The sequence below is a fragment of the Cornus florida genome, unplaced genomic scaffold, assembly GCF_030987335.1.
Source record: "Cornus florida cultivar Cherokee Brave unplaced genomic scaffold, ASM3098733v1 CherokeeBrave_3.0.0_Hap2_Chr04, whole genome shotgun sequence".
Classification (NCBI taxonomy): Eukaryota; Viridiplantae; Streptophyta; class Magnoliopsida; order Cornales; family Cornaceae; genus Cornus; species Cornus florida.
Genome location: NW_026775574.1, coordinates 96532075 through 96553077, shown reverse-complemented (window position 1 = coordinate 96553077; position 21003 = coordinate 96532075). Strand labels below are relative to the sequence as shown.

The 21003-nt window shown below is 34.7% G+C and overlaps 1 protein-coding gene across 8 annotated transcripts; it reads right to left on the bottom strand.

Annotated features, from left to right (window-relative positions):
* Positions 1 to 4432: 4432 nt before the first annotated feature.
* LOC132304074 (deoxyhypusine synthase-like) lies at positions 4433 to 11115 on the bottom strand. Of its 8 annotated transcripts, none has more exons than XM_059801585.1 (9): positions 11000 to 11115; positions 9727 to 9792; positions 8727 to 9213; positions 8452 to 8619; positions 7601 to 7819; positions 6879 to 6965; positions 5384 to 5489; positions 5067 to 5302; positions 4433 to 4883 (listed from the first exon to the last, which is right to left on the bottom strand). In XM_059801585.1, exons 3-9 carry the CDS (start codon positions 8919 to 8921, stop codon positions 4794 to 4796), a joined length of 1101 nt encoding a protein of 366 aa, XP_059657568.1. In that variant the 5' UTR covers positions 8922 to 9213; positions 9727 to 9792; positions 11000 to 11115; the 3' UTR covers positions 4433 to 4793. The 8 variants fall into 8 exon arrangements, with proteins under 8 accessions (XP_059657568.1, XP_059657569.1, XP_059657572.1 ...); XM_059801586.1 differs by having other exon boundaries at positions 8727 to 9187; XM_059801589.1 differs by having other exon boundaries at positions 8727 to 8793.
* Positions 11116 to 21003: the final 9888 nt, after the last annotated feature.

Below are 21003 nucleotides of genomic sequence, written 5' to 3'. Positions count from 1 at the left end.
ACTTCCCCTACCTCAAGATAGCAACCCAAGCTCCAAGCTCCAAACTCACATCCCACCAAAAGCTTACAATATCGGTACCAAAACGTAGCCCTTGTAATGATCTATAATTTGCTAACTCCGACTTAAACCAAATCTTTTTCTAGCATGAAGAAATTCTAGAGAGAATGAAGAGAGTAAAATAGAGAGAGAAAAAGAATAGAGAGAGAGTCTGTTTGCCGAAGGAAAAGAAAAGAATGGGTCAAAATGAAGCCATCCTTTTTGGTCTTTAGAATATTCTAGGTTGGTCCATGAGACTAAAATGACAAAGATGCCCCTTAAACTCCTTTACAACTTCAACAATGCCATAAAATATCACCCTCCATTAATACCACTAATACAACATACATACATGAAATAAAAATACACACACACACATGTGAAATGTCAACAACGCCCCTCACTTAAGATAAGAAAACCGGGAGAAGTTCCCAAGTCCGGAAATCGTCCCGACTTCTGAAAATTTTAAAAATGAAATCGTCACTTTTAATTGACTTAGAATGACAAATAAAATACACTTCTAAAACCCTCAGCTCAAAATGACCAAAACGCCCTTCGGGGCCCGCGTGGCACGCCAAACGAGGAAAGGATTAAAATAATCCAGAAAATTAATTAAATTCCAGAAAATAGAAAATAGGGAAAATCGGTAACATTACACTTATTAACTACTAAACACAAAGGTAATGAACAAATAAAAACCCATTGGTAATCTTAGTTGGAGAATTAGTTTTTGTTATAAGAACAAATGGGTTGCATTCGAACTCATTTGACAATGTGAGTTGGTTTTAATTCTTTACCAGGAAATTAACATGTAGCTAATGTACAAGTAATGTATTATTAGGACAAGGTTGATAATTATTGTATCCTAAGGCTTGTGTACGGATATCCTTGATTGAAAATAATGGATAAGAACAAAGTTTTTTTTTTTTGGATTTGTTGTTTTGATTTTAATTAACCAACGTATAGGACTTCCCAAGCATGCAGTTGAAATTTGACAAATGCCCAAACATTTTAAATTAATCAATTCAACACCGGTTCGACGAGTTCCTTGCTAATGCCAGTAATCTTGAGGACCCTGAAAATGTATCTAAATTTTCCTGAAAGTTAACTCATCTTGATTTTCTGTGTAATAGAATTGCCCTGCCAATGCCAATTTTCACCGGTTCAACGAGTACTCTTTAAGTTTTTTTCCTTCTAAAGTTTTTATTATTTTAATAATTTATGTTGTCATTGGCACTTGAGGCAGGAGCATCAAGACAATTATAGCCTTTTAAAGTAGTCAAGCCTTTAAAAAACGTGGTTGAAGATGATGCCCTTTTTTTTTCCTTTTAAAGTTTTTATTATTTTAATAATTTATGTTGGTACTTGGAAGTGATTTTATAGTTCGGCCAATGCACGAAGTGCGTGTAGCCACTCCCCAACATATATATATATATATATATATATATATATATATATATCTCACCCATACACAGATTGATTTCTGTGGTCATTGTGGCCATTGGATTTCATTTCTGAGTCTCAGCACAAAATTGGATTTCATCATGCTGGAATTTGTATTTGAAAGATTGTTACAAGTCATTACAAGTTTGTAATGAGGTATACTTATCACAAGATTATTACGTTATACATATACCTATTGGGAGGTTTAATGTTACTTGTAGCTGAGAAATGAGGCATCTTTACCTGAAACATAGATCATTATTTTGTTACAAATTTGTAATTGCTGAAAGGATGGTGTAAGATTCAACTTTTTCAGAAGTGGTTTGTTCCAGCCGTATCGATAATAATAATAATAATAATTGTGGAAACAATTTGTTTCCAGATGCAGATAAATTTGAAATTTCTTCTGGAGCTTCTTAGTAAAAATTATTTACTCCCCCTAAGAAATTATTTCTAGAGATAGGAATGAATTTTCATTTGGTGTTCAAAATTGGAATATGGAATTTAAAGATGCAACCCGAATCTGCAGAACGAGCAAGCATGGCTGCTAGAGCTGCAGCAGAACTTTCAAGACTTGGCAAGATTTCGAGGCAGTATTCCACACAAGTTAAATGTTCATGGTATAAAAGACAAAGGGACTGGAAATTATGATGCTTTAAAGTTGCCAGGTGAACATCTTGCTAACAATTCAGTGAATAACTCCTTTAATGACACAAATCCAGAGATCCACAATGAACAAATATATGGGAATGAGCATGATTACCTGGTGAGAAATTCTGAGGGGTTTTACCAGGATGGTCATGATGGTACTAGTCAATCAGCTTCTTCAATTGATGAAGACGCGCCGAATAGACTAGAAAAGGTAGGTAGACATTCTCAAAGGGGCTCATCAGAAGACGAGGCCACGAATTTGTGAATGACCTACAAGATGGCTTGAAATCTGACAACTTCAATTATTTTGGAGAAGAAACGATCACAAAACAATCCAGCAACATCTCCTCTCATTCTCATTCTAGCACTCTTGGTGATGATTATGACGTTACAAACTCTAACCACCAGAACTCGGGAAATGATGTTGTTCGCCCTTTTATGGCAGTTGATGAAGGAAACATTGCTAAAGACAGTAGAGAAACAAGGTCATATGATAATGCTGCTGTATTTTTTGATGAATCTGGATCACATGATGATGAATATAAGTTTGATACAGGGCCCAAGTATGATGAACAGGATTCCAAGTATTTCCTATCACCAGGTAGAAAATCACTTGCCCCTCTCTCACCAACTGCAGATTCTTGGAGCTTCAGAGAAGACACGAGTGGATCATTGGAGAAGTCCACTTCACATTTGCATTCTTCCAAGGAATGCCACCCTTCTCCAATTTTTTCAGAAAGCTTTACAGAATCTGCAGAGCCTTCAAAACCAAATAACTTGTCACCTGTAACTTTTGATGATTCACATAATCCGAAAGATGAGCTGGACAAGTCTAGGCGTAGTGGGACAATGGATTCTAGTATATGTCCCCGGAAACAGAATGTTCACAGCAGTAACCATGAGCCAACACAAAGAGCAAGACATGGGGTAACAGGAAGGAAATTCAAGATCTGACAGAAATCCACGGCTAGACTCCTCTTCTGATAGACTCGGATTCTCTGGAAGTAGTGCCGAAGAACAACCGAGATACAGAATTAAATGCTGACTTCCAGAGAAGGTTGAGTTCAACTGAGCTTCCCGTCAATCAGCAGTCTACCAGACTCGGAATACCCCAAGTGGAGTCGAATAATTTGGGCAGTGAATCATCTTTCCATGGTCTAGTGGACGAAGGAAACTGTGAGCAGGCCCTGCAATCTTCAAAGCTTCCATCGGTCCATGCAATTAGGGACAATGTTTGCACACCTGACGATACCTTGAAAGATGATGAATTTCTAAACCAAGCAAGTTCAGAAAGTGCATTGACAGGTGGCCTTCGAAACAAGGGCTATAGGCTTCCGCCTATTCCTAAAAGTCCGTCTGGTGATGCCTCATCTTCATCCACAAAGGTAGCCGAGGATACATCCAGCACCATTAAGCATTCCGCTGGTTCCTCCCCAATCAGGGGTTCTATTAGTTCTGGAGTGAGCAAAAAGGTTAGTAACAAAACAAGCCCAATACCCCCAATCAAACATTACAATTCAGATTCTGACGATTCCAAGGATGAATTCCTACAACAGACTCAAAGAAGTGAGGCATCAGTTAATGCTGATTCTGGTGCAGAAAGGAAACCATCCAGGAATTCCTATGGTACCGAAACCCAGCCTAGACATGCGGGTGGTTTTGAGCAGTCAAGCTCTATGAATCTACCAGCATCTAAGCAAATGCCAGAACCTAAGATCTCAATCACACGAACAAAGTTCGGAATCATCTAAAGTGGAACAACCATCCAGCGTTCCTCAAAAGACAAACATCTGATGGCATTGAATCTCCAAAGATGTCATCTTCAAGTGGGGAGACAGCAGATGAAGAGAACTCTGTCAAGAAAGCCAGTCATGTTCATCCTAAGCTTCCTGATTATGACCTAATAGCTGCCAGATTACTGTCTCTTCGATCAAACCAACAATGAACTTCGCATGACTTTATCATTGTGGTTCTAGATTTGAGTGGACAAATTTGATGGATAAAAAATTATTGTACCATAATATGCTCTTCTTATCGAGTCAAAATACAGTCCTCTTTTTACGATTGTTTGATTCATTTCGCATAATACAGGCATTTGTAATTCATAATTGTACTCGGTTTTCATCAATTCAAAAAATAAAAAATAAAATGAAATTTGTTTTGCAACTTCTTTCTGGTAGACTGAATAACAACCTGTTACCCACGGACATACATGCTAAGTTATGATGATTATGAAACTTTTCAGACTGTCGCATAGATTCAGCGACGGTAAACCTCAAATGGTTTGTCAGGTTCCTCATGATACACACGCAAAACAAATAATCTCATTAGAGGAATCCAAATGCACAGCTTTCTTATTCCAAGAAAATTGATATGTCGAAAGACCTCAATGCTGACCCAATAATAATAATGTCTCCCCAAAAATGCCTTGGCTTCCTAAACTAGAGCTACCTCACAATAATATGGGGCAAGCATTGGAAAAGCTATCTTTCTTAAGCATTTGTAGCTGTATCCAAATTCCCCATACCTCCAAGGGTATGTGGAGGGTTGTGGATACATCCTTTTGGGCTGTGGAAAAGTCCCAAGTATAAATTTTAAATCGCTTCAGGGCTACATAAAGGTTAATTGGCAAATATAAACCGTGCATCTTCCCAAAATTTGTATTAGGACTTGGTCTTGGCAGATTTCTTCCCCCTCGCGGCAAAAGATTCTGCAACTAGCAGAGGGAAGGCGATAGTTGCATCACAGTGTACCTAGTTGGAACCAGAAAAAGAAAGAAACACAATTAGAATCATGCTTCTACGTAATAACCAAAATAGTGACCAACACAACATGTCCATGCAATTATATAAAAGAAATCTATAAAGTTTACTATATAAGAAAGTTCAAGGTTGCCGGCCAAGAAAAAAGATGGGATTAAAAAAAAAATGTTATACCTTAACAGTCTTGGCAGAACCTCGGATTTTTCCCCACGATACAGCTTCATCAGGACAGGCACCAGAATCACTCCCGTCATACTCCTGAGCCGTGTTGATGAAGACACCATAATCTGCTCCATTACGCATCATATTTGCATTGCAAATGTGATGCTTGGGCAGACCCCCACCTAGAATTATCATCCCTGTCTTCCCGGGATTTGCATGGACAGCTTCACCATTCATGGCCCTAATATCTGTTCATATGACTAAGAATTGAAGATTCCTCATAAGCTATAATATGTCGCATGAAATTACAGTGAAGGGGAAAGTATTACCTTGCACTATATCAACGATCAAACCAGGGTTGCGGAAAGAATGGAAGTATAACATGTCCCCCAGTGAGCCATCTGTCAAGCCAGGACAGAAGACTGGAATATTGTTCTGCAAAGAAATGACTATTGCAACTGAGGTGTAATCAGTGTAACTCAGAAATTACACAATCAAAACTAAAAAGATTGCATCAGGTTATCAAGCCAATGTAGGCACTTATATTGAGATAACACGCCATACTTGACAGCATAAATATGTTCCTATCATCCAATGCCTTGAAGAAATGAAGACAAATGTTTACTTTTTATATGCCAAGAGCTTGGCTTATTGGATAGGTTATGCTTGCATGGCCATAAGATTCATTCTTAAATTCTGATTACCAACTGTTATGCAAGTTTCTTTTGTAATACTGTAACAAAGAGCTCAGTTAAATAATCATTTGTCACAATTTTACAGTATCCAAAAAAAATTTACAAACCAGATTTTGATCTATAATTTCCCACAAACTTGTTTCAGCACTTGGATGCACAGTACAAGGACGGGAAGGAAAAAAAAAAGGCTGGTTCTCAAAGCAACTACCCTGAGAGGTCGATATGCTACAGACACAAACACAATACAACACAGATATAGTGGCACGTTGAATCCTAAAACGGTAGGACATGGGCATGGTGTGGACATTGCTATACGGAAATATAATATATATATATATATATATATATATATATATATATCAAGTAAGACTTTTATATAGCTTTAAGCAATGTTTAATTTTATACTAAGAGTTACATAATCTAGAAGATGGAGTTATGCGAATATTGTAATGATTATTATATTATGTACTATGGCAATACTTTATAATTAAAAACATGTCTTTTTGTCCTATATCAAAAAAGTATCATTGTATGCTAGACTTATAATCATGCGCATGATGTCAATTTTACTTTTCAAAAAAATATATATATATGTTCATATTTCCAACATCACCAGGCATGGCTACCTTAGATGTGTTTGTGTTATATAAGATTTGTGTTGAGGATTGTCCCAAAAATGTCGGCCGAGTGTCAGGAGAACATCAACAAGTGTCAGAAATAGTTAAATTTGTTTACAAATTGGCTACACGTCCATAAAGAGTCGGACACATGTCAAGAAGTATATGCAAAGTGTCGGTGTCCTGCACATGAAAACGACACGAATACAGCTCCTCATATAAGTGTTTGTACTTCTTTGAAATTTCATATACAAGTGTTTGTACTTCTTAGACAATATGTATTTAGGATGTAGGAAGCAGCGCAAGTGCATGCAAAGGTACCTTTTATTTTAAGATTACTATATCATGTGGACCAATGCAAATCACCAAAAATATTAACATTACAAATGTTTAAATAAATAATAAATAATAAAAGAGAGAGAGAGAAGAAGATACAGAAGTAATATGATGAGAGTTTAAAAATCTTAAGCTTGCATCTAAAAAAATCAAGATACAATTGAATGGACACCCACCTTGTATGCCCAATAAAGGTATGAACTCTCGTTATTTATTTCTTTCCCCAATCGAGCAATTAATTTAGATGGCGTCCATAATACATTCTGTAAAACAAAAAGGAAAAGGTTAGAACTGAAGTACATTATGTTCTAGCAGAGCATTGCAGGATTAAAAAAATAACTCAACAAACTATACAAAAAAGGTGTGGTCTAGTAAAAGAGAGAGAGGGTGAGAGATTAAAAAAAAAAAAAAAAATCTAAAAGATAAAATGTTGTGTTTCCTTTTGCAGTGGGTTGAGCATTCTATAAAATATCTACCAACCAATGAGCATGATGTATAAGGTATTATTTCTCACTAGTAAGCAGATCCCAGAGAAACTTGGGTTAATAGTAATAACTCATTAGGTACCAATCACCATTCTCTTTCTTTCATTACGTGGAGGCATGATGTTCGTATCTCTAACCAACATAATGCGATAGAGTTGCATTTTATACAGATCTAAACTACACTTCCATGCTTGAAACTCCTAATAGTCAAGGCTTTCATGGATCCAGAAAATTCAAGTCTCAAGATCCAACCATAACTAAATTTGAGCAGAAAAATGCCAAAGCCACGCAACCAAGAAGCTAACAAGGTGAGAAAATGTTAAAATAAAAGTTTCCATAAAAAATAATAAATGTTTAGAAAGTTCTGAACTAGTTGTCTGTAGTATGCACGGAATCAAGGTAGAGAGGAATACCTTTACAGTCTGCTCTTCCAACATCTGGTCAAAAATTGGAATGATCCAGTCCTCAAATTTGCAATAGTTGTCATTGGGAACCAACAAGTTACCAATGCGGTTCAATCCTTTTGACCGTAAATGAGCTCCAGGCAGAGTAAAATCACCTTTATATGTGGGAGCAAGACATTTTATAAGATCTTCTTCTACACCACCAGCTGTTGTAACCACCACATCAACCTGCAGTCAGAATGCAATAATTTCAACATCTTGAGCATGGGAGTTAAAACTCAAGGCAAGAAAAATTTCCAGCTCTGAACTGCTCAAATTTCCCAATAACTTATGAGTCAAATCAAGACGACCAATACATTTGGGGAAATAGAATATGCATTCATAAAGTTAACATTTGTATTAGATAATGTCAAAATAATAAAAGGGACGCCACTGAAACTGTTCATTGAATTGATTCATAAAGATGTACAATTACATAGTATGCCAGGATAGTTCACAACTATGCAAATATTTAAGGTGGGTATCACAGAACACAGAAAATGGTTCATCAATAATGCAGAGTTAGATCCCAAAACTCAGGTATGTAACTGAATTCAACACCAAATTCTATTGTTCTTCCTTTCCGAAGGACCACAATTTGAACATAATACATGGAACTAAAACTAGTTTAAAGTTCATTTTTTTTACTACATCATGGCTTGTTCTAATTTGTTTCAGCAACTTTGCTTTATCTGCTTTAAAAATAAATAAATAAAAATGACTAAAGTTCCATGCAATTGATAGTAAAATCACGATTTCATCAGAAACATACATACCATTTGAATATATCAAAACAAAACACTATCACATCACTCACTTACCATGTGATGCTGAACAAGATAGCGAACCGTGTCTCGAACACCAGACGATATGAGATTGGAAGTAAAACCCAGAAAAACCTTGCACTTCACGGACTCTCTATATGCCGGGTCTCTCTCCTCCTCGCTACAATCTTCCGTCACACACTCATCAGCAAGGCTCCACTCTAACTTCAAAAATTAGACAAATAAATTCAGGAAAAAAAAAAAAAAAAAAAAAGAAAAGAAAAGAAAAAAAGAAACCCAATTTGGGGGATTTTCTTAGAATTGAAACTAACCATTTGATTAACGATGTCAATGGCCTCTCCGAGTTTGGAGGCTTGAAAACCAGTAGAGACCATGGACCTGAGAAGTTCAGAATAGTTCACCCCTCGGTTGAAATCATAGCCCTCGATCTTAAGACAAGAGCCTTCCAGAGTCTCTGATTCTTTGAAAACCACCGAGCGTACACTCTCTAGAAGATGTTTTTCCATTGCTTCAATTACTTCTTTAAGGGTCAGTTTGGTGCAATGGAAAAGGGAGGAAAGGGAAGGGAAGGTGATGGAGGGGGATTAAAAATTTGTGTTTGGCAAAAATTATTGGAAGGAAAGGGAAGAAGGAAAGGGAAGGGTTTGGAGGGTTAACACAAGGCCTGAACAGTGTTTTGCTTATCCTCCCAAAAATGGGAGGAAAAGGAAGGAAAGTGAAGGGGAGGGTTGATACAGGGCCGGCCCTGAGATTCCAAATATTTTGAGAGGCCCTAGGCAAACTTTCAAATGTGAGGCCCTTAAATTTCACACGCGCAAAAAAAATTATAAGAGTGCGGAATTTTCACACGATGTTTTCAAATTGTATAGCTAATTTAATTGTGTGCATGTGCATGTGCATGTGCATGTGCATTGTGCATAAGACAACTAACTAATAACTATATTCTTCATTCATTAAATCTTCATGTTCATTGACTAACTTCCTATGATCTTCATTCATTAAATCTTCATGTTTATTAAGATTTTCTTCATTTGCTTTCACATTCATATGTTCTTCATTCACCAAATCTTCAACTAAACTCTCTATTTGTGTATTGCTCCTAAAAAACTTAAGATTATCTCCTTTTTGAGATTGAATCAATTCTTCTTCTCTCTTCTGTTTTTTTTTTTTTTTTTCCTTTTTTCATGCCCAGATTCAAATTTTCTTGTAGACATAATGAAATCTAAATAAAAGGAACCATAATCAACATAAAACTAGACTTCAAAATAATAATAATAATAATTTGCTTTGTTTAAAGAAAATATATATTACCTCAATATGCAATGATTTGATTCAAGTTCAAGGCAAATAACATCACGAGATCCTAAGAAGAGTGTCCTGCTAGCATGTGAAAGAAGATCACAATTAACATAAAACGGATGGAGAATCAAACAGAAACAATAATAACTAAGCATTGCCTATCATACAATAAATATAATAAAAAAAAATCTAAAATCAAGCAGTTTGGTCAAATGATCTCCTGGCTGGAGTTTTCACTGGAATCTGGAGGAGAGTAGAGAAGACAAAAGTGGAAATGGGGAACAGAAAACTGCAGCTTCTTTTTTACATTCATTGTTTATATAGCTGCTAAAATTTGAAGACTACAGATGACAAAAATATGTGGAGATGAGGTGCCTATATATATAGGAGGCTGAACTTGTAGTGCTGAAGAAGTAGTGGGACTTTTAGGTTATATGTGGCATCCACTATCATATATAGTTTTGTCTTTCACTCTTTATATTAACTACACTTTGTGTGTGTTATTTTTGGGAGCCAATTACCCCTTTCTTGATTTCAGGATGAGGAATCAACTTTAGTAGCAGTAATTGATTGATCATTGCTACATAAGACCTGTGCAAATTAATAGAAAAAACCATTAACTTTTGTTTTGTTAAAGCCTGCTCTTGATTTCCATGTGTTTGCACATTCTGATGGCAAGTGCTTTGACAGTATTATTAACTGAAATTCTAGCTGAGCCAACTTCAATAACATCAATAATGGTGGTATGTATCTTCATGTAAAAATAAAATATTAAAAAAACCCTTAATTTGGCACTTTTAAGTATGAGCATAATTTAGAGATCGAAAAAGTTAATTATTACCTCAACGGCTCAACCCACCAGAAGGGATCCTTAATTTTCGTAGGATTGATTGTGAAAATGCAAAAACTTATGAGGAAAAGGGGTGTGATTGCTGCTGTTGTGAGATTGGAGTGAAATTAGGGAGAGGAAAAAAAAAAGTGCCTGCCATAGATTATGGACTCGATCGCCATGAAAGACACATGTAGAAAGGCACGCATTTATTAAAATACTAAGAGAACCATAATATATTCATTCAGCTTTTGATAGCCATCACACACAGTGACACACACACAAAAAAACCCTAGTTTGGAAGCTACTTTTCACTATTGGAACAAAGGTAAAGGCCCGAATCAAACGAACCAAAGTTAGAACAAATCAAATGATGAGATGAACGAAAGAAAGAAACATATATAAAAGATCGATTCATGCAAAAGGAGAGAGAAGAGAGCAAGAGGATGAACATACCTTGTCACCTGAGGCGATACGGAGGCTGCGTCCTGCGGAGTGTCGAAGCAGATTGTGTCGTCTGAAACTTGCCCTAACTTAATACTCCGTATTTTTTTTCCATCCCCTGTGGGCCTCAATTTTGAGGCCCAAGGCGAACAAGACTTGTCCTAACTACATTTTTTTTTTTTTTTTTTTTTTCCATCCTCTATGGGCCTCAAAATTTTGAGGCCCTCTAAAATTTGAGGCCCAAGGCGACCGCCTTGGTCACCTTGGGCCAGGGCCGGCCTTGGGTTGATATATTATTTGTGATGCTTAATTTTTCCTCAAGATTACATATACATACAAGTTAACAGTTGCAGAGAGAGTGAGAGACGGCGGGCCAGCAGCTGAAACTTGCGAACGGCGAACCCGAACTGGAACAGCGGCGATGGAAAGTGAAAGATATGGGTTTTGATTTTCTGAATAATTTTAAATGACATACCGATACGGGTTTTGAACTTTTGATTCTTGCAGACAGATAGATAACCTGAAATATATGGGTTTTGAACTTCACACGCTACTAATCGTTCTACTTCTATTTTTTCTTTCTCGTCATTTCTCAGCTACCAAACGGGAACTGATGCACCGTTTGATTCCCGAGAAAGTGTAAGAAAAATAGGAGAGGAATAGATAAACTAACCTGGGTTCGGAGCGCAATACCGAAATTAGGGCCTCAATCGGTGACTCAATTGAGAAACACCTTTTATTGCTTTGATGCTCTCCGCTACACTTGAACTTTTTCCTTTATAACTTTACTTTTTCAACATAAATTGACCACATAGCCTTTCTGGATCATGGTTTGTTAGTCGGTTAAACACATTTATCCGAGTAAGTATTCAGCAAATCTAGTGCACCGTGCACTAGACTAATCTCAGTTTTATGTGCACAACAAACACCAACTCATGTACATCACAGATGGTTCAAATTAACCGAAGCATGATGCTCTCAGCGCACTGAATATTTCTTCCCTCTCCACACCAAATCTATGTAAGAAGACCATGACGGCCAGCTCATGCACTACAATGGGTTTTGGTCCAATTTTTCTTGTCTGAAATATGGAAATTTCTTGATATATGTATAGACTGTAAAGATAAATAAGAGACAAACACAAAGCAATGGTTGGTCGAGCCCATCTCTCAAAAAAATATATAGTATATTGTATGCATATATTTTTTTTCCCACGTATATTGTAGGTATAATAGAGCTGATTTCACATGTATCTTCTGTACCTTAAAATGTACCGTAATATAATAGCATAATTAGTATAAAAAAAATTAAAATACATTAAATTATGAATAATGATGCCTGTTTTATATTTTGTACAACACTCTTACAGTATATTAATGATTACATTGAAAATCATAATATTTTTTATGATTACAGTATATTAATGATAATAAAAATATAATTTTTTAACTGTCATACTAGTATCCAAATCGTCGTATCAGTGCAGAAAGGGAAACGATATGTTTAGCCTAATTTGTATATAAAATTGGCAACACATTTGTTTATATTTGAAGTTTTCATCAAGTTGTCATTTGCAACCTCAAATAGAAACAAACATTTTCTTTGTCACACTCTCAATCATCATACATTTGCTCATACCAACTCTGATTTGTGTATCTTGCATTAAAGTGCAAAACTCAAAGACAATTCTCATAAATATAAAACGAGAAAAAGAAAGTGATTCTGAAATCTTACCCTCCTTGTGAAACACCCTGTACTCCATATATAAGCGATTGAGGGAGATTTCTTTTACCGCCATCCATATCAGGATATGCTCATTGCCAAAATTAATTCAGATATATGATTCACTAGAATCTTATAACAATTACCGGGGGCGGGGGTGGGAGGGGGGGGGGGGGAATTTTAAAAATATATAAATAACATGAAACACAATACTTAAACAAAAAATATAATGATGGTATAAATCAGCAATGAAAAGACGAATTTGTCAAAATTTGCTCTTAGGAGGATGATAATGTAACATAGTAAAGCTCCAATTTTGCTTGTTGCCTGCAAATTAAAGGGGTTTCAGAATTCGTGGAACTTCACGAAACCTTGTTTGCCTATTTTTGGTTTGTTGCTTGAGTGCATATTTGCACATTGCAACTTATATCATTAACTACAAGCAGTGATGTCGCAAAGACAGATCTTGATTACCAGATCTAAAAATGCACAGTCCCTAAGGAAGAACAAATTATAAAGCACACATTTAAAACAAAATATATATATATATATGTTATCTTGTCATTTCTATCTTAAAACCTGGTAGTTTCAAGCATACATACTTTACATGATAACTTAAAGCTCCGTATATATTATTTGGATGTTTACTTAAGTTGCCTAAATCTTGTGAACATTATAACCTGCGTCCTCTGACATCAAATTCTCCTTCCAGTTTTCAAATTCAGATCCACCAAACACCACTTGTTTAATTCAAACATAGCTGTTAAGTAAAAATCAAAATATGCTCAATTTATATTTGTGTTACGTTTGTATTTGTGTTGTGTTGTGTTTGTATTTGTGTTGTTTTGTGTTGTGGTGTGTTGTGTTTGTATTTGTATTTATATTTGCGTTGTGTTGTGTTTGTGTTTGTGTTTGTGTTTGTGTTGTATTTGTTTTTGTTTTTGTGTTTGTGGTTGTGTTTGATGTTGTGATTGTATTTGTGTATTTTTTTTTTTTTTTTTGTGTAGTTGGTGTTATGTTTGTATTTGTGTTGTGGTTGTATTTGTGTCAGTGTTTGTGTTATGTTGTTTTATGTTTATATTGTGTTTGTTGTATTGTATTGTGTTTTTGTTTCTATTTGTATTTTGTGTTTGTGTTATTTTGTGTTTATATTGTATTTGTTGTTTTATGTTATATTTGTGTTTTATTTGTTGTGTTGTGTTGTGTATCGTTTATGTTTTGTATTTATATTGTATTTGTTGTGTTGTGTTGTGTTTGTTTTATATTTATTGAGATGTGTCTTGTGTTTGTGTTGTATTGTATTTTGTACTGTGATATGTCGTGTTTGTGTTTGTATTTTGTTGTGATGTATTGTATTTACGTTTGTGTTTTGCTTATATTATGTTTGTATTTCTATTATTGTTTGTGATGTGCTGTTTTGTGTTTGTGTTGTGTTATTTTGTATTTATATTGTGTTTTGTTGTATTTATATTGTGTTTTGTTGTATTTGTATTTTATGTCTATATTTGTGTTTGTGTTTATTTTGTTATGTTGTGTTGTATTTGTATTTGTGTAGTGTTTGTTATGTTGTGTTATGTTGCGTTTTTGTTGTGTTGTGTTTGTGTTGTTTTGTGTTGTGATGTGTTACGTTGTGTTGTGTTGTATTTGTATTTGTATTTGTATTTGTAGTTGTAGTTGTAATTGTTTTTGTTTTTGTATTCGTGTTTGTGTTGTATTTGTACTTGTATTTGTGTTTGGTGTTGTTGTGTGGTTGTGTTGGTGTTTTGTGTGTTGTGTTTGTACTTATGTTTTGTGTTGTATTTATGTTTTGTGCATTGTGATATATTGTGTTATGATGTGTTGTGTTGTATTTGTATCTGTGTTGTGTTGTGTTTGTTTTATATTTATGTTTGTGTTGTGTTATTTTGTATTTGTGTGTTGTATTGCGTTGTGTTGTGTTTGTGTTACGTTTGCGTTTATTTTTTTGTTTGTTTTGTGTTGTGATGTGTTGTGGTTATGTTATTTTATGTTTGTGTTTGTGTTATGTTATTTTCTGTTTATATTGTGTTATGTTGTGTTTTTTTTTATTTGTATTTTGTGTTTTCGTTTGTCATACTAAAATCACAATTTCATCAGAAACATACATACCATTTAAATATATCAAAACAAAACACTATCACATCACTCACTTACCATGTGATGTTGAACAAGATAGCGAACCGTGTCTCAATCACCAGACGATATGAGATTGGAAGTAAAACCCAGAAAAACCTTGCACTTCACCGACTCTTTATATGCCGGGTCTCTCTCCTCCTCGCTACAATCTTCCGTCACATCAGCAAGTCTCCACTCTAACTTTAAAAATTAGAGAAATAAATTCAAAAAAAAAAACCCCAATTTGGGGGATTTTCTTAAAATTAAAACTAACCATTTGATTAACGATGTCAATGGCCTCTCCGAGTTTGGAAGCTTGAAAACTAGTAGAGACCATGGACCTGAGAAGTTCAGAATAGTTCACCCCTCGGGAAATCATAGCCCTCGATCTTAAGATAAGAGCATTTCAGAGTCTCTGATTCTTTGAAAACCACCGAGCGTACACTCTCTAGAAGATGTTTTTCCATTGCTTCAATTACTTCTTTAGCTGTACTGCGAATACAAAGTGATTTGGTGATGTAAAATGGTGCTTCTTTTGTTTCTTTCTTGTCATTTCCCAGCCACCAAATGGGAACTGATGTACCGTTTGATTACCGAGAAAGTGTAAGAAAAATAGGAGAGGAAGAGATAAACTAACCTGGGTTCGGAGCGCAATACCGAAATTGGGGCCTTAATCGGCGACTCAATTGAGAAACACCTTTGATGTTCTCCGCTACACTTGAACTTTTTCCTTTATAACTTTATTTTTTCTACATAAAGTGACCAAATAGCCCTTCTGGGTCATGGTTTGTTAGCCGGTTGAACACCTCTATCCAAGTAAGTATTCGATGAATCTAGTGCATCGTGCATTAGACTAATCTCAGTTGTATGTGCACAACAAATACCAACTCATGCACATCACAGATGGTTCAAATTAATCGAAGCATGATGCTCTCAGTGCACTGAATATTTCTTCCCTCTCCACACCGGATCTATATAAGAAGACCATGACGGCCAACTCATGCACTACAATCCGTTTTGGGCCAAATTTTCTTGTTTGAAATATGCAAATTTCTTGATATGTGTGTAGATTGTAAAGATAGATAAAAGAGAAACACAGAGCAGTGGTTGGTCGAGCCCAACTCCCAAAAAAATATATAGTATATTATATGTATGTTTTTTTTTTCCCAAGTATATTGTAGGTGTAACAGAGCTTATTTCACATGTATCTTTTGTACCTTAAAATGAACCGTAATATAATAACATAATTAGTATATAAAAAAAAAAATACATTAAATTATGAATAATGATGCCTGTTTTATATTTTGTGAAACACTCTTACAATATATTAAAGATTACATTTAAAATCATAATATTTTTTAATTACGGTATATTAATGATAATAAAAATATAATTTTTTAACTGTCATACTAGTATCCAATCGTCGTATCAGTGCATAAAGGGAAACGATATGTTTAGCCTAATTTGTATATAAAATTGGCTACACATTTGTTTATATTTGAAGTTTTCATCAAGTTGTTATTTGCAACCTCAAATAGAAACAAACATTTTCTTTGTCACACTCTCAATCATCATACATTTGCTCATACCAACTCTGATTTGTGCATCTTGCATTAAAGTGCAAAACTCAAAGACAATTCTCATAAAATATAAAACGAGAAAAAGAAAGTGATTCTGAAATCTTACCCGCCTTGTGAAACACCCTGTACTCCATATCTAAGCGATTGAGGGAGATTTCTTTTACCGCAATCCATATCAGGATATGCTCATTGCCAAAATTAATTCAGATATATGATTTACTAGAATCTTATAATAATTGCGGGGGGAAAAAATTTTAAAAATATATAAATAACATGAAACACAATACTTAAACAAAAAATATAATGATGGTATAAATCAGTAATGAAAAGATGAATTTGTCAAAATTTGCTCTTAGGAGGATGACAATGTAACATAGTAAAGCTCTAATTTTGCTTTTTGCCTGCAAATTAAAGGGGTTTCAAAATTCGTGGAACTTCACGAAACCTTGTTTGCCTATTTTTGGTTTGTTGCTCGAGTGCATATTTGCACATTACAACTTATCTCATTAACTACAAGCAGTGATGCCGTAAAGACAGATCTTGATTACCAGATCCAAAAGTGCACATTCCCTTAGAAAGAACAAATTATAAAGTGCACATTTGAAAGAAAAAAAATATATATGTTATCTTACCACTTCTATCTTAAAACCTAATGTTATAATGGTTCTTTTGAGAAGCTATTCTTAAATAAATTACATTGAGATTCCTTCTACAACTTATAATCATGAACTTAGGAAGATCATCTTATAATTGTGTAAGAAACTAAAAATCGATATTAACATCTACTAACTAAATTTTACAACGGAAGCTTGACACGAGAGAAATTCAAAACCCTAGTATTCTCCACTATTTTTAATATCCGCAAACCCTAAGCAAGGTGTTTCAGTCGCATAGTAGCCATCGAATTTTTTTGGACTAGATCTTATCAATGTCAAAGATCCTCTTAACCATGGTTATTCCCTATTACACATAAAGCATGAAGTTAGTTTTATAATCATGTGGCCGGTTTGAACCATGTGCACAAATAATAGAGGCCAGCTCCAATATAGCATTATTGTTATTTCATTAAGAAAATCTCGAAACAAAAACCAGAACTTGAATATTTACCTCTAGAAGTACCTTTGTTTGTGCTTTTGTGGCTTTTGTCATGTGAAATAATAGGAATCTTTGAGATGATGAGTGAACTTTCTAATCCTTCCAATAACTGTAGGCAACAAAATTAATCACTCATTTTTACTCCAAATAGTGGGGATAAGACTTAAGTTGTATGTGTATAGAGTATCATCACAACAACTGTTTGTCAACCATTAAATTGGTAGGTCGTATCAATCACTCACCTATACACTATATTTAACAATGTATTGTAGAATATAGAAAATCACTAAGATGTGCAACGAAGTTCAGTATCAGGAACAAGGAGATAATCAAGGTACACCATCCTTTCAGACAATCAAACAAAAAGATGGGGTGTGATTACAAACAGTCCGCATAATGTCAATCTTCCATCTTCTCATTTTAGGTTTGGTTTATGAATTTAGCGTGGAAAAGGAAAATGCAAGGTTTTCAATTTTCATAACTAGTTAGCAATTGCCATGGAAAACAAGGAACAACAAAATACAAGTGTAAGTAAGAAACTTCGAAACTTCTTTTTATATTTTCTCATTCTATATCATTTTGAGAAATAGTATGGTATACAAGTCAAATTTAGTTTCTTGGCATTTGCAAGTGTTAACCTTGAATAAGTTTGACCATGTTCAGTTAAATTTAGCTTTATCCTAATCCTATATGTCACTAGATTCTTTATATTTCTTTACCTTGGTTTCTAATTATTTACTGAGGGGAGAATCTTATTGGTGAGATCTTTTCAATTGCATAGTTGGTGTGAGGGCTCTATTGTTTGAGCTACATTCTCAAATATGCTTAGGTAAACTTGTACCTGAATGCACAATTCTTATGTTTGTTTGTTATGAATTTTCTATATGTATCTTTTCTTTAGGCTTATTCCATATGTTTCTTATATTTGTTCTAGGGTTATTCTACATTACTTTAACTTAAAATCTAGTATTTTTTTATTAATCGCTTTGTAGGATCTTAAAATTTAATCCCATAGACCCCCTCTTCGATCCAACATAGGATTCCAATCTTGACAACCATGTTGGCCATGAAAAAACTACCATTCTCTGCTTTTTGTTTAATTGAGCAGATAGTAAAGGAGTGTTGCACTCATATTCTTACATATTAAAGGAATAATGTTATTTCAAGGACAAAAACGTAAAAGAAAAGTAAAACTAACAAAAATGGCTCATTCCTTTCCGCAATCATTATTATGGAATCTACCACCAATAACAGTATGAAACTTACGTGGTTACAAGATGCATGAAACTTCGGTATCCTAATCCGAATTTGGGTTCATGGCAGGAAGGTTGAACATGAGACTTGTACAGATAACTGGTAAATTCTTAGAAATAAATATCCTATATAGAGCTATTGCTATAAAGACAATGGAAGCAAGATAAAAGTTTTCTCATTAATAATAAGAGTGCAAGTTGGAAATGTTTGTTCAAGCTAGGGGTCAAGCTAGGCCCTGCTTGAGATCTGGTAGGTTCTGCCCGAGCTTTGGCAGGTTTTGCCCACACCCAACTAAATCCAACCTTCAGCTGTAGGAGTTCAACCTCTCACGCAAGATCAACTTTATCCTATATAAAGCTTGGTTTCATTCAGGAAAGGGAACATAATAAAAAATTTCAAATTCAACAACATATAACTGTTATTCACTTGTAGTTTTAATTTGGGAACATGTAACTTTGAGAAATTGAGGAGTCAAAAAAGACATGAAATAACAGATCAATCAGCAGAATTCCAAGGATGTTGCACTGTGCTTGATAGAGATTGGGGAATATGGTTTCATCTCATGTATTTAAGCTTTATATTTATCCTATGTCAAAGGCTATCGTTTGTTATTAAAATTACTTTGAAAAATAATCATGTGGTTGAGGAGATATATAAACAAGATAATTAGATTATATCCTTCATAAACATATATACACGCATATATTTTAAAATTCATATTTATATTTTCATATATAAGGTTGGATTCGGGTAGGTGAATGCCGAGGCCTCTGGCCAAAGCTGTGTGGGTCAAGTTAAAATTTTCATCCCGGGCCCAATATAGAGAAGGGTAAGCATGAAAAAACTACCCTTCTCTGCTTTTTGTTTAATTCACTTAGTATAATTTTTTAATTATTTATTCTTTATGATATCGTGTTTATTATGTGGTTTTGAATTAGACAAACAAGGGAGCGGTTGTACAGCTCAGGCCAGTTTCTAGTTTAAGCGATACTATGCAATTGGTCAAGGAGTATAATGGAACGACAATTACTCAAGCTCTGGTTTCACCATGTCTAACCCCGAACACAATATGAGGTCGTTCGCCACCATTTGTGGCATCATGGAGTTTCAATTAGAAATGAAAGACCGCTGCATTGCATGCCCTCTACCATTACTTTATATGCAAGTTCAGTAAGCGAAATCAGAGATTTTAGTGCACCCCCACAAACCCGTGTTGCGGTTCATATTGCAAATATGCAGTTGTATGATTCCATGGCTGCTACATCTTTCAAGCTTGGTTTTGACATCGTCAATGGACGACATACCTCTATCCGAGCACAAAATACGAAAGGCAGAAATGGTGATGTTCTTTTCTATCATCTAGTTTAGATTTGGAAATTTGTTTTTTTTTTTTTTTTTTTTTTGTGTACCATTGGTAGTAAAATGATTAAGTGCTGTAAATTGATTACTAATAGTTCTTTCTTTTATTATTGTTAAAAATAGATGAAGTGGAGTTTCTACCTCTTTGTGTTGTCTTAACCGAGGGACTGCTTTTAGCTAGGATGGAGTAAAAGCCAATATCTAGTCCTCTCATCAGTGGACCCCTTGTTTCTATCAATATTGAGACTTTCAAAGCATTTTTCAAAGTGGAGAAATTTGTTATTCGGTATTTGTCATTTTTTCTCTCCTTAGTTAATAAAGAAATATTGTCAGTTATTATTTATCTAAAGATGTTTCTCTTTATATATTTGTTATGTTTATGTTTTTGATGTTTTACAGTTGAAGCATGTGAAGAGTTTCAACTTGAAGCGTCTAATCCCTATGGCAAGAATCTCAAAGGAATAATTTTAAACTGGAATTTTTTTTTTGAGTGGTGCAGAGTGTCATCTAACCATTTAATATTGCAGAATTTTAAATCTCAAAAGGGCTTAGGTAGAAACTAATTGGGTTTATTAGTTCGTGCTTGAATCTTTGGGGTTTTAATTATATGAATGTTATTAGCTAATGGCTACTATTACAATCATACAAAGCATGCCTTGGTCTGTGCTTTAGAAGTAAAAAGGAAACAGTATGGTGTAGCCAATTTCTTCTTCAAATGTTATTATAATAATAATAATTATTATTATTATTATTGTGGTTGTTTTCCATTTTGCCCTGCTTTCCATTTTGTTTTCCATTTTGCCCTGCGTCTCGAATAGGCTGATGAAATGTTCACGTCTACTCTTTTAAGTGGTGGGTCTATTCATTCTTGGA

What these genes read in the sequence shown, in the direction of transcription:
- LOC132304074 (XM_059801585.1), bottom strand. Translation starts at nt 8,921, where the DNA reads ATGGAAAAACATCTTCTAGAGAGTGTACGCTCGGTGGTTTTCAAAGAA. An exon ending in TTGACATCGTTAATCAAATG is followed by an intron (nt 8,620 to 8,726) that starts GTTAGTTTCAAT and finishes TAATTTTTGAAG; the next exon opens with TTAGAGTGGAGCCTTGCTGA. An exon ending in GATCGTTGATATAGTGCAAG is followed by an intron (nt 5,303 to 5,383) that starts GTAATACTTTCC and finishes TCATATGAACAG; the next exon opens with ATATTAGGGCCATGAATGGT.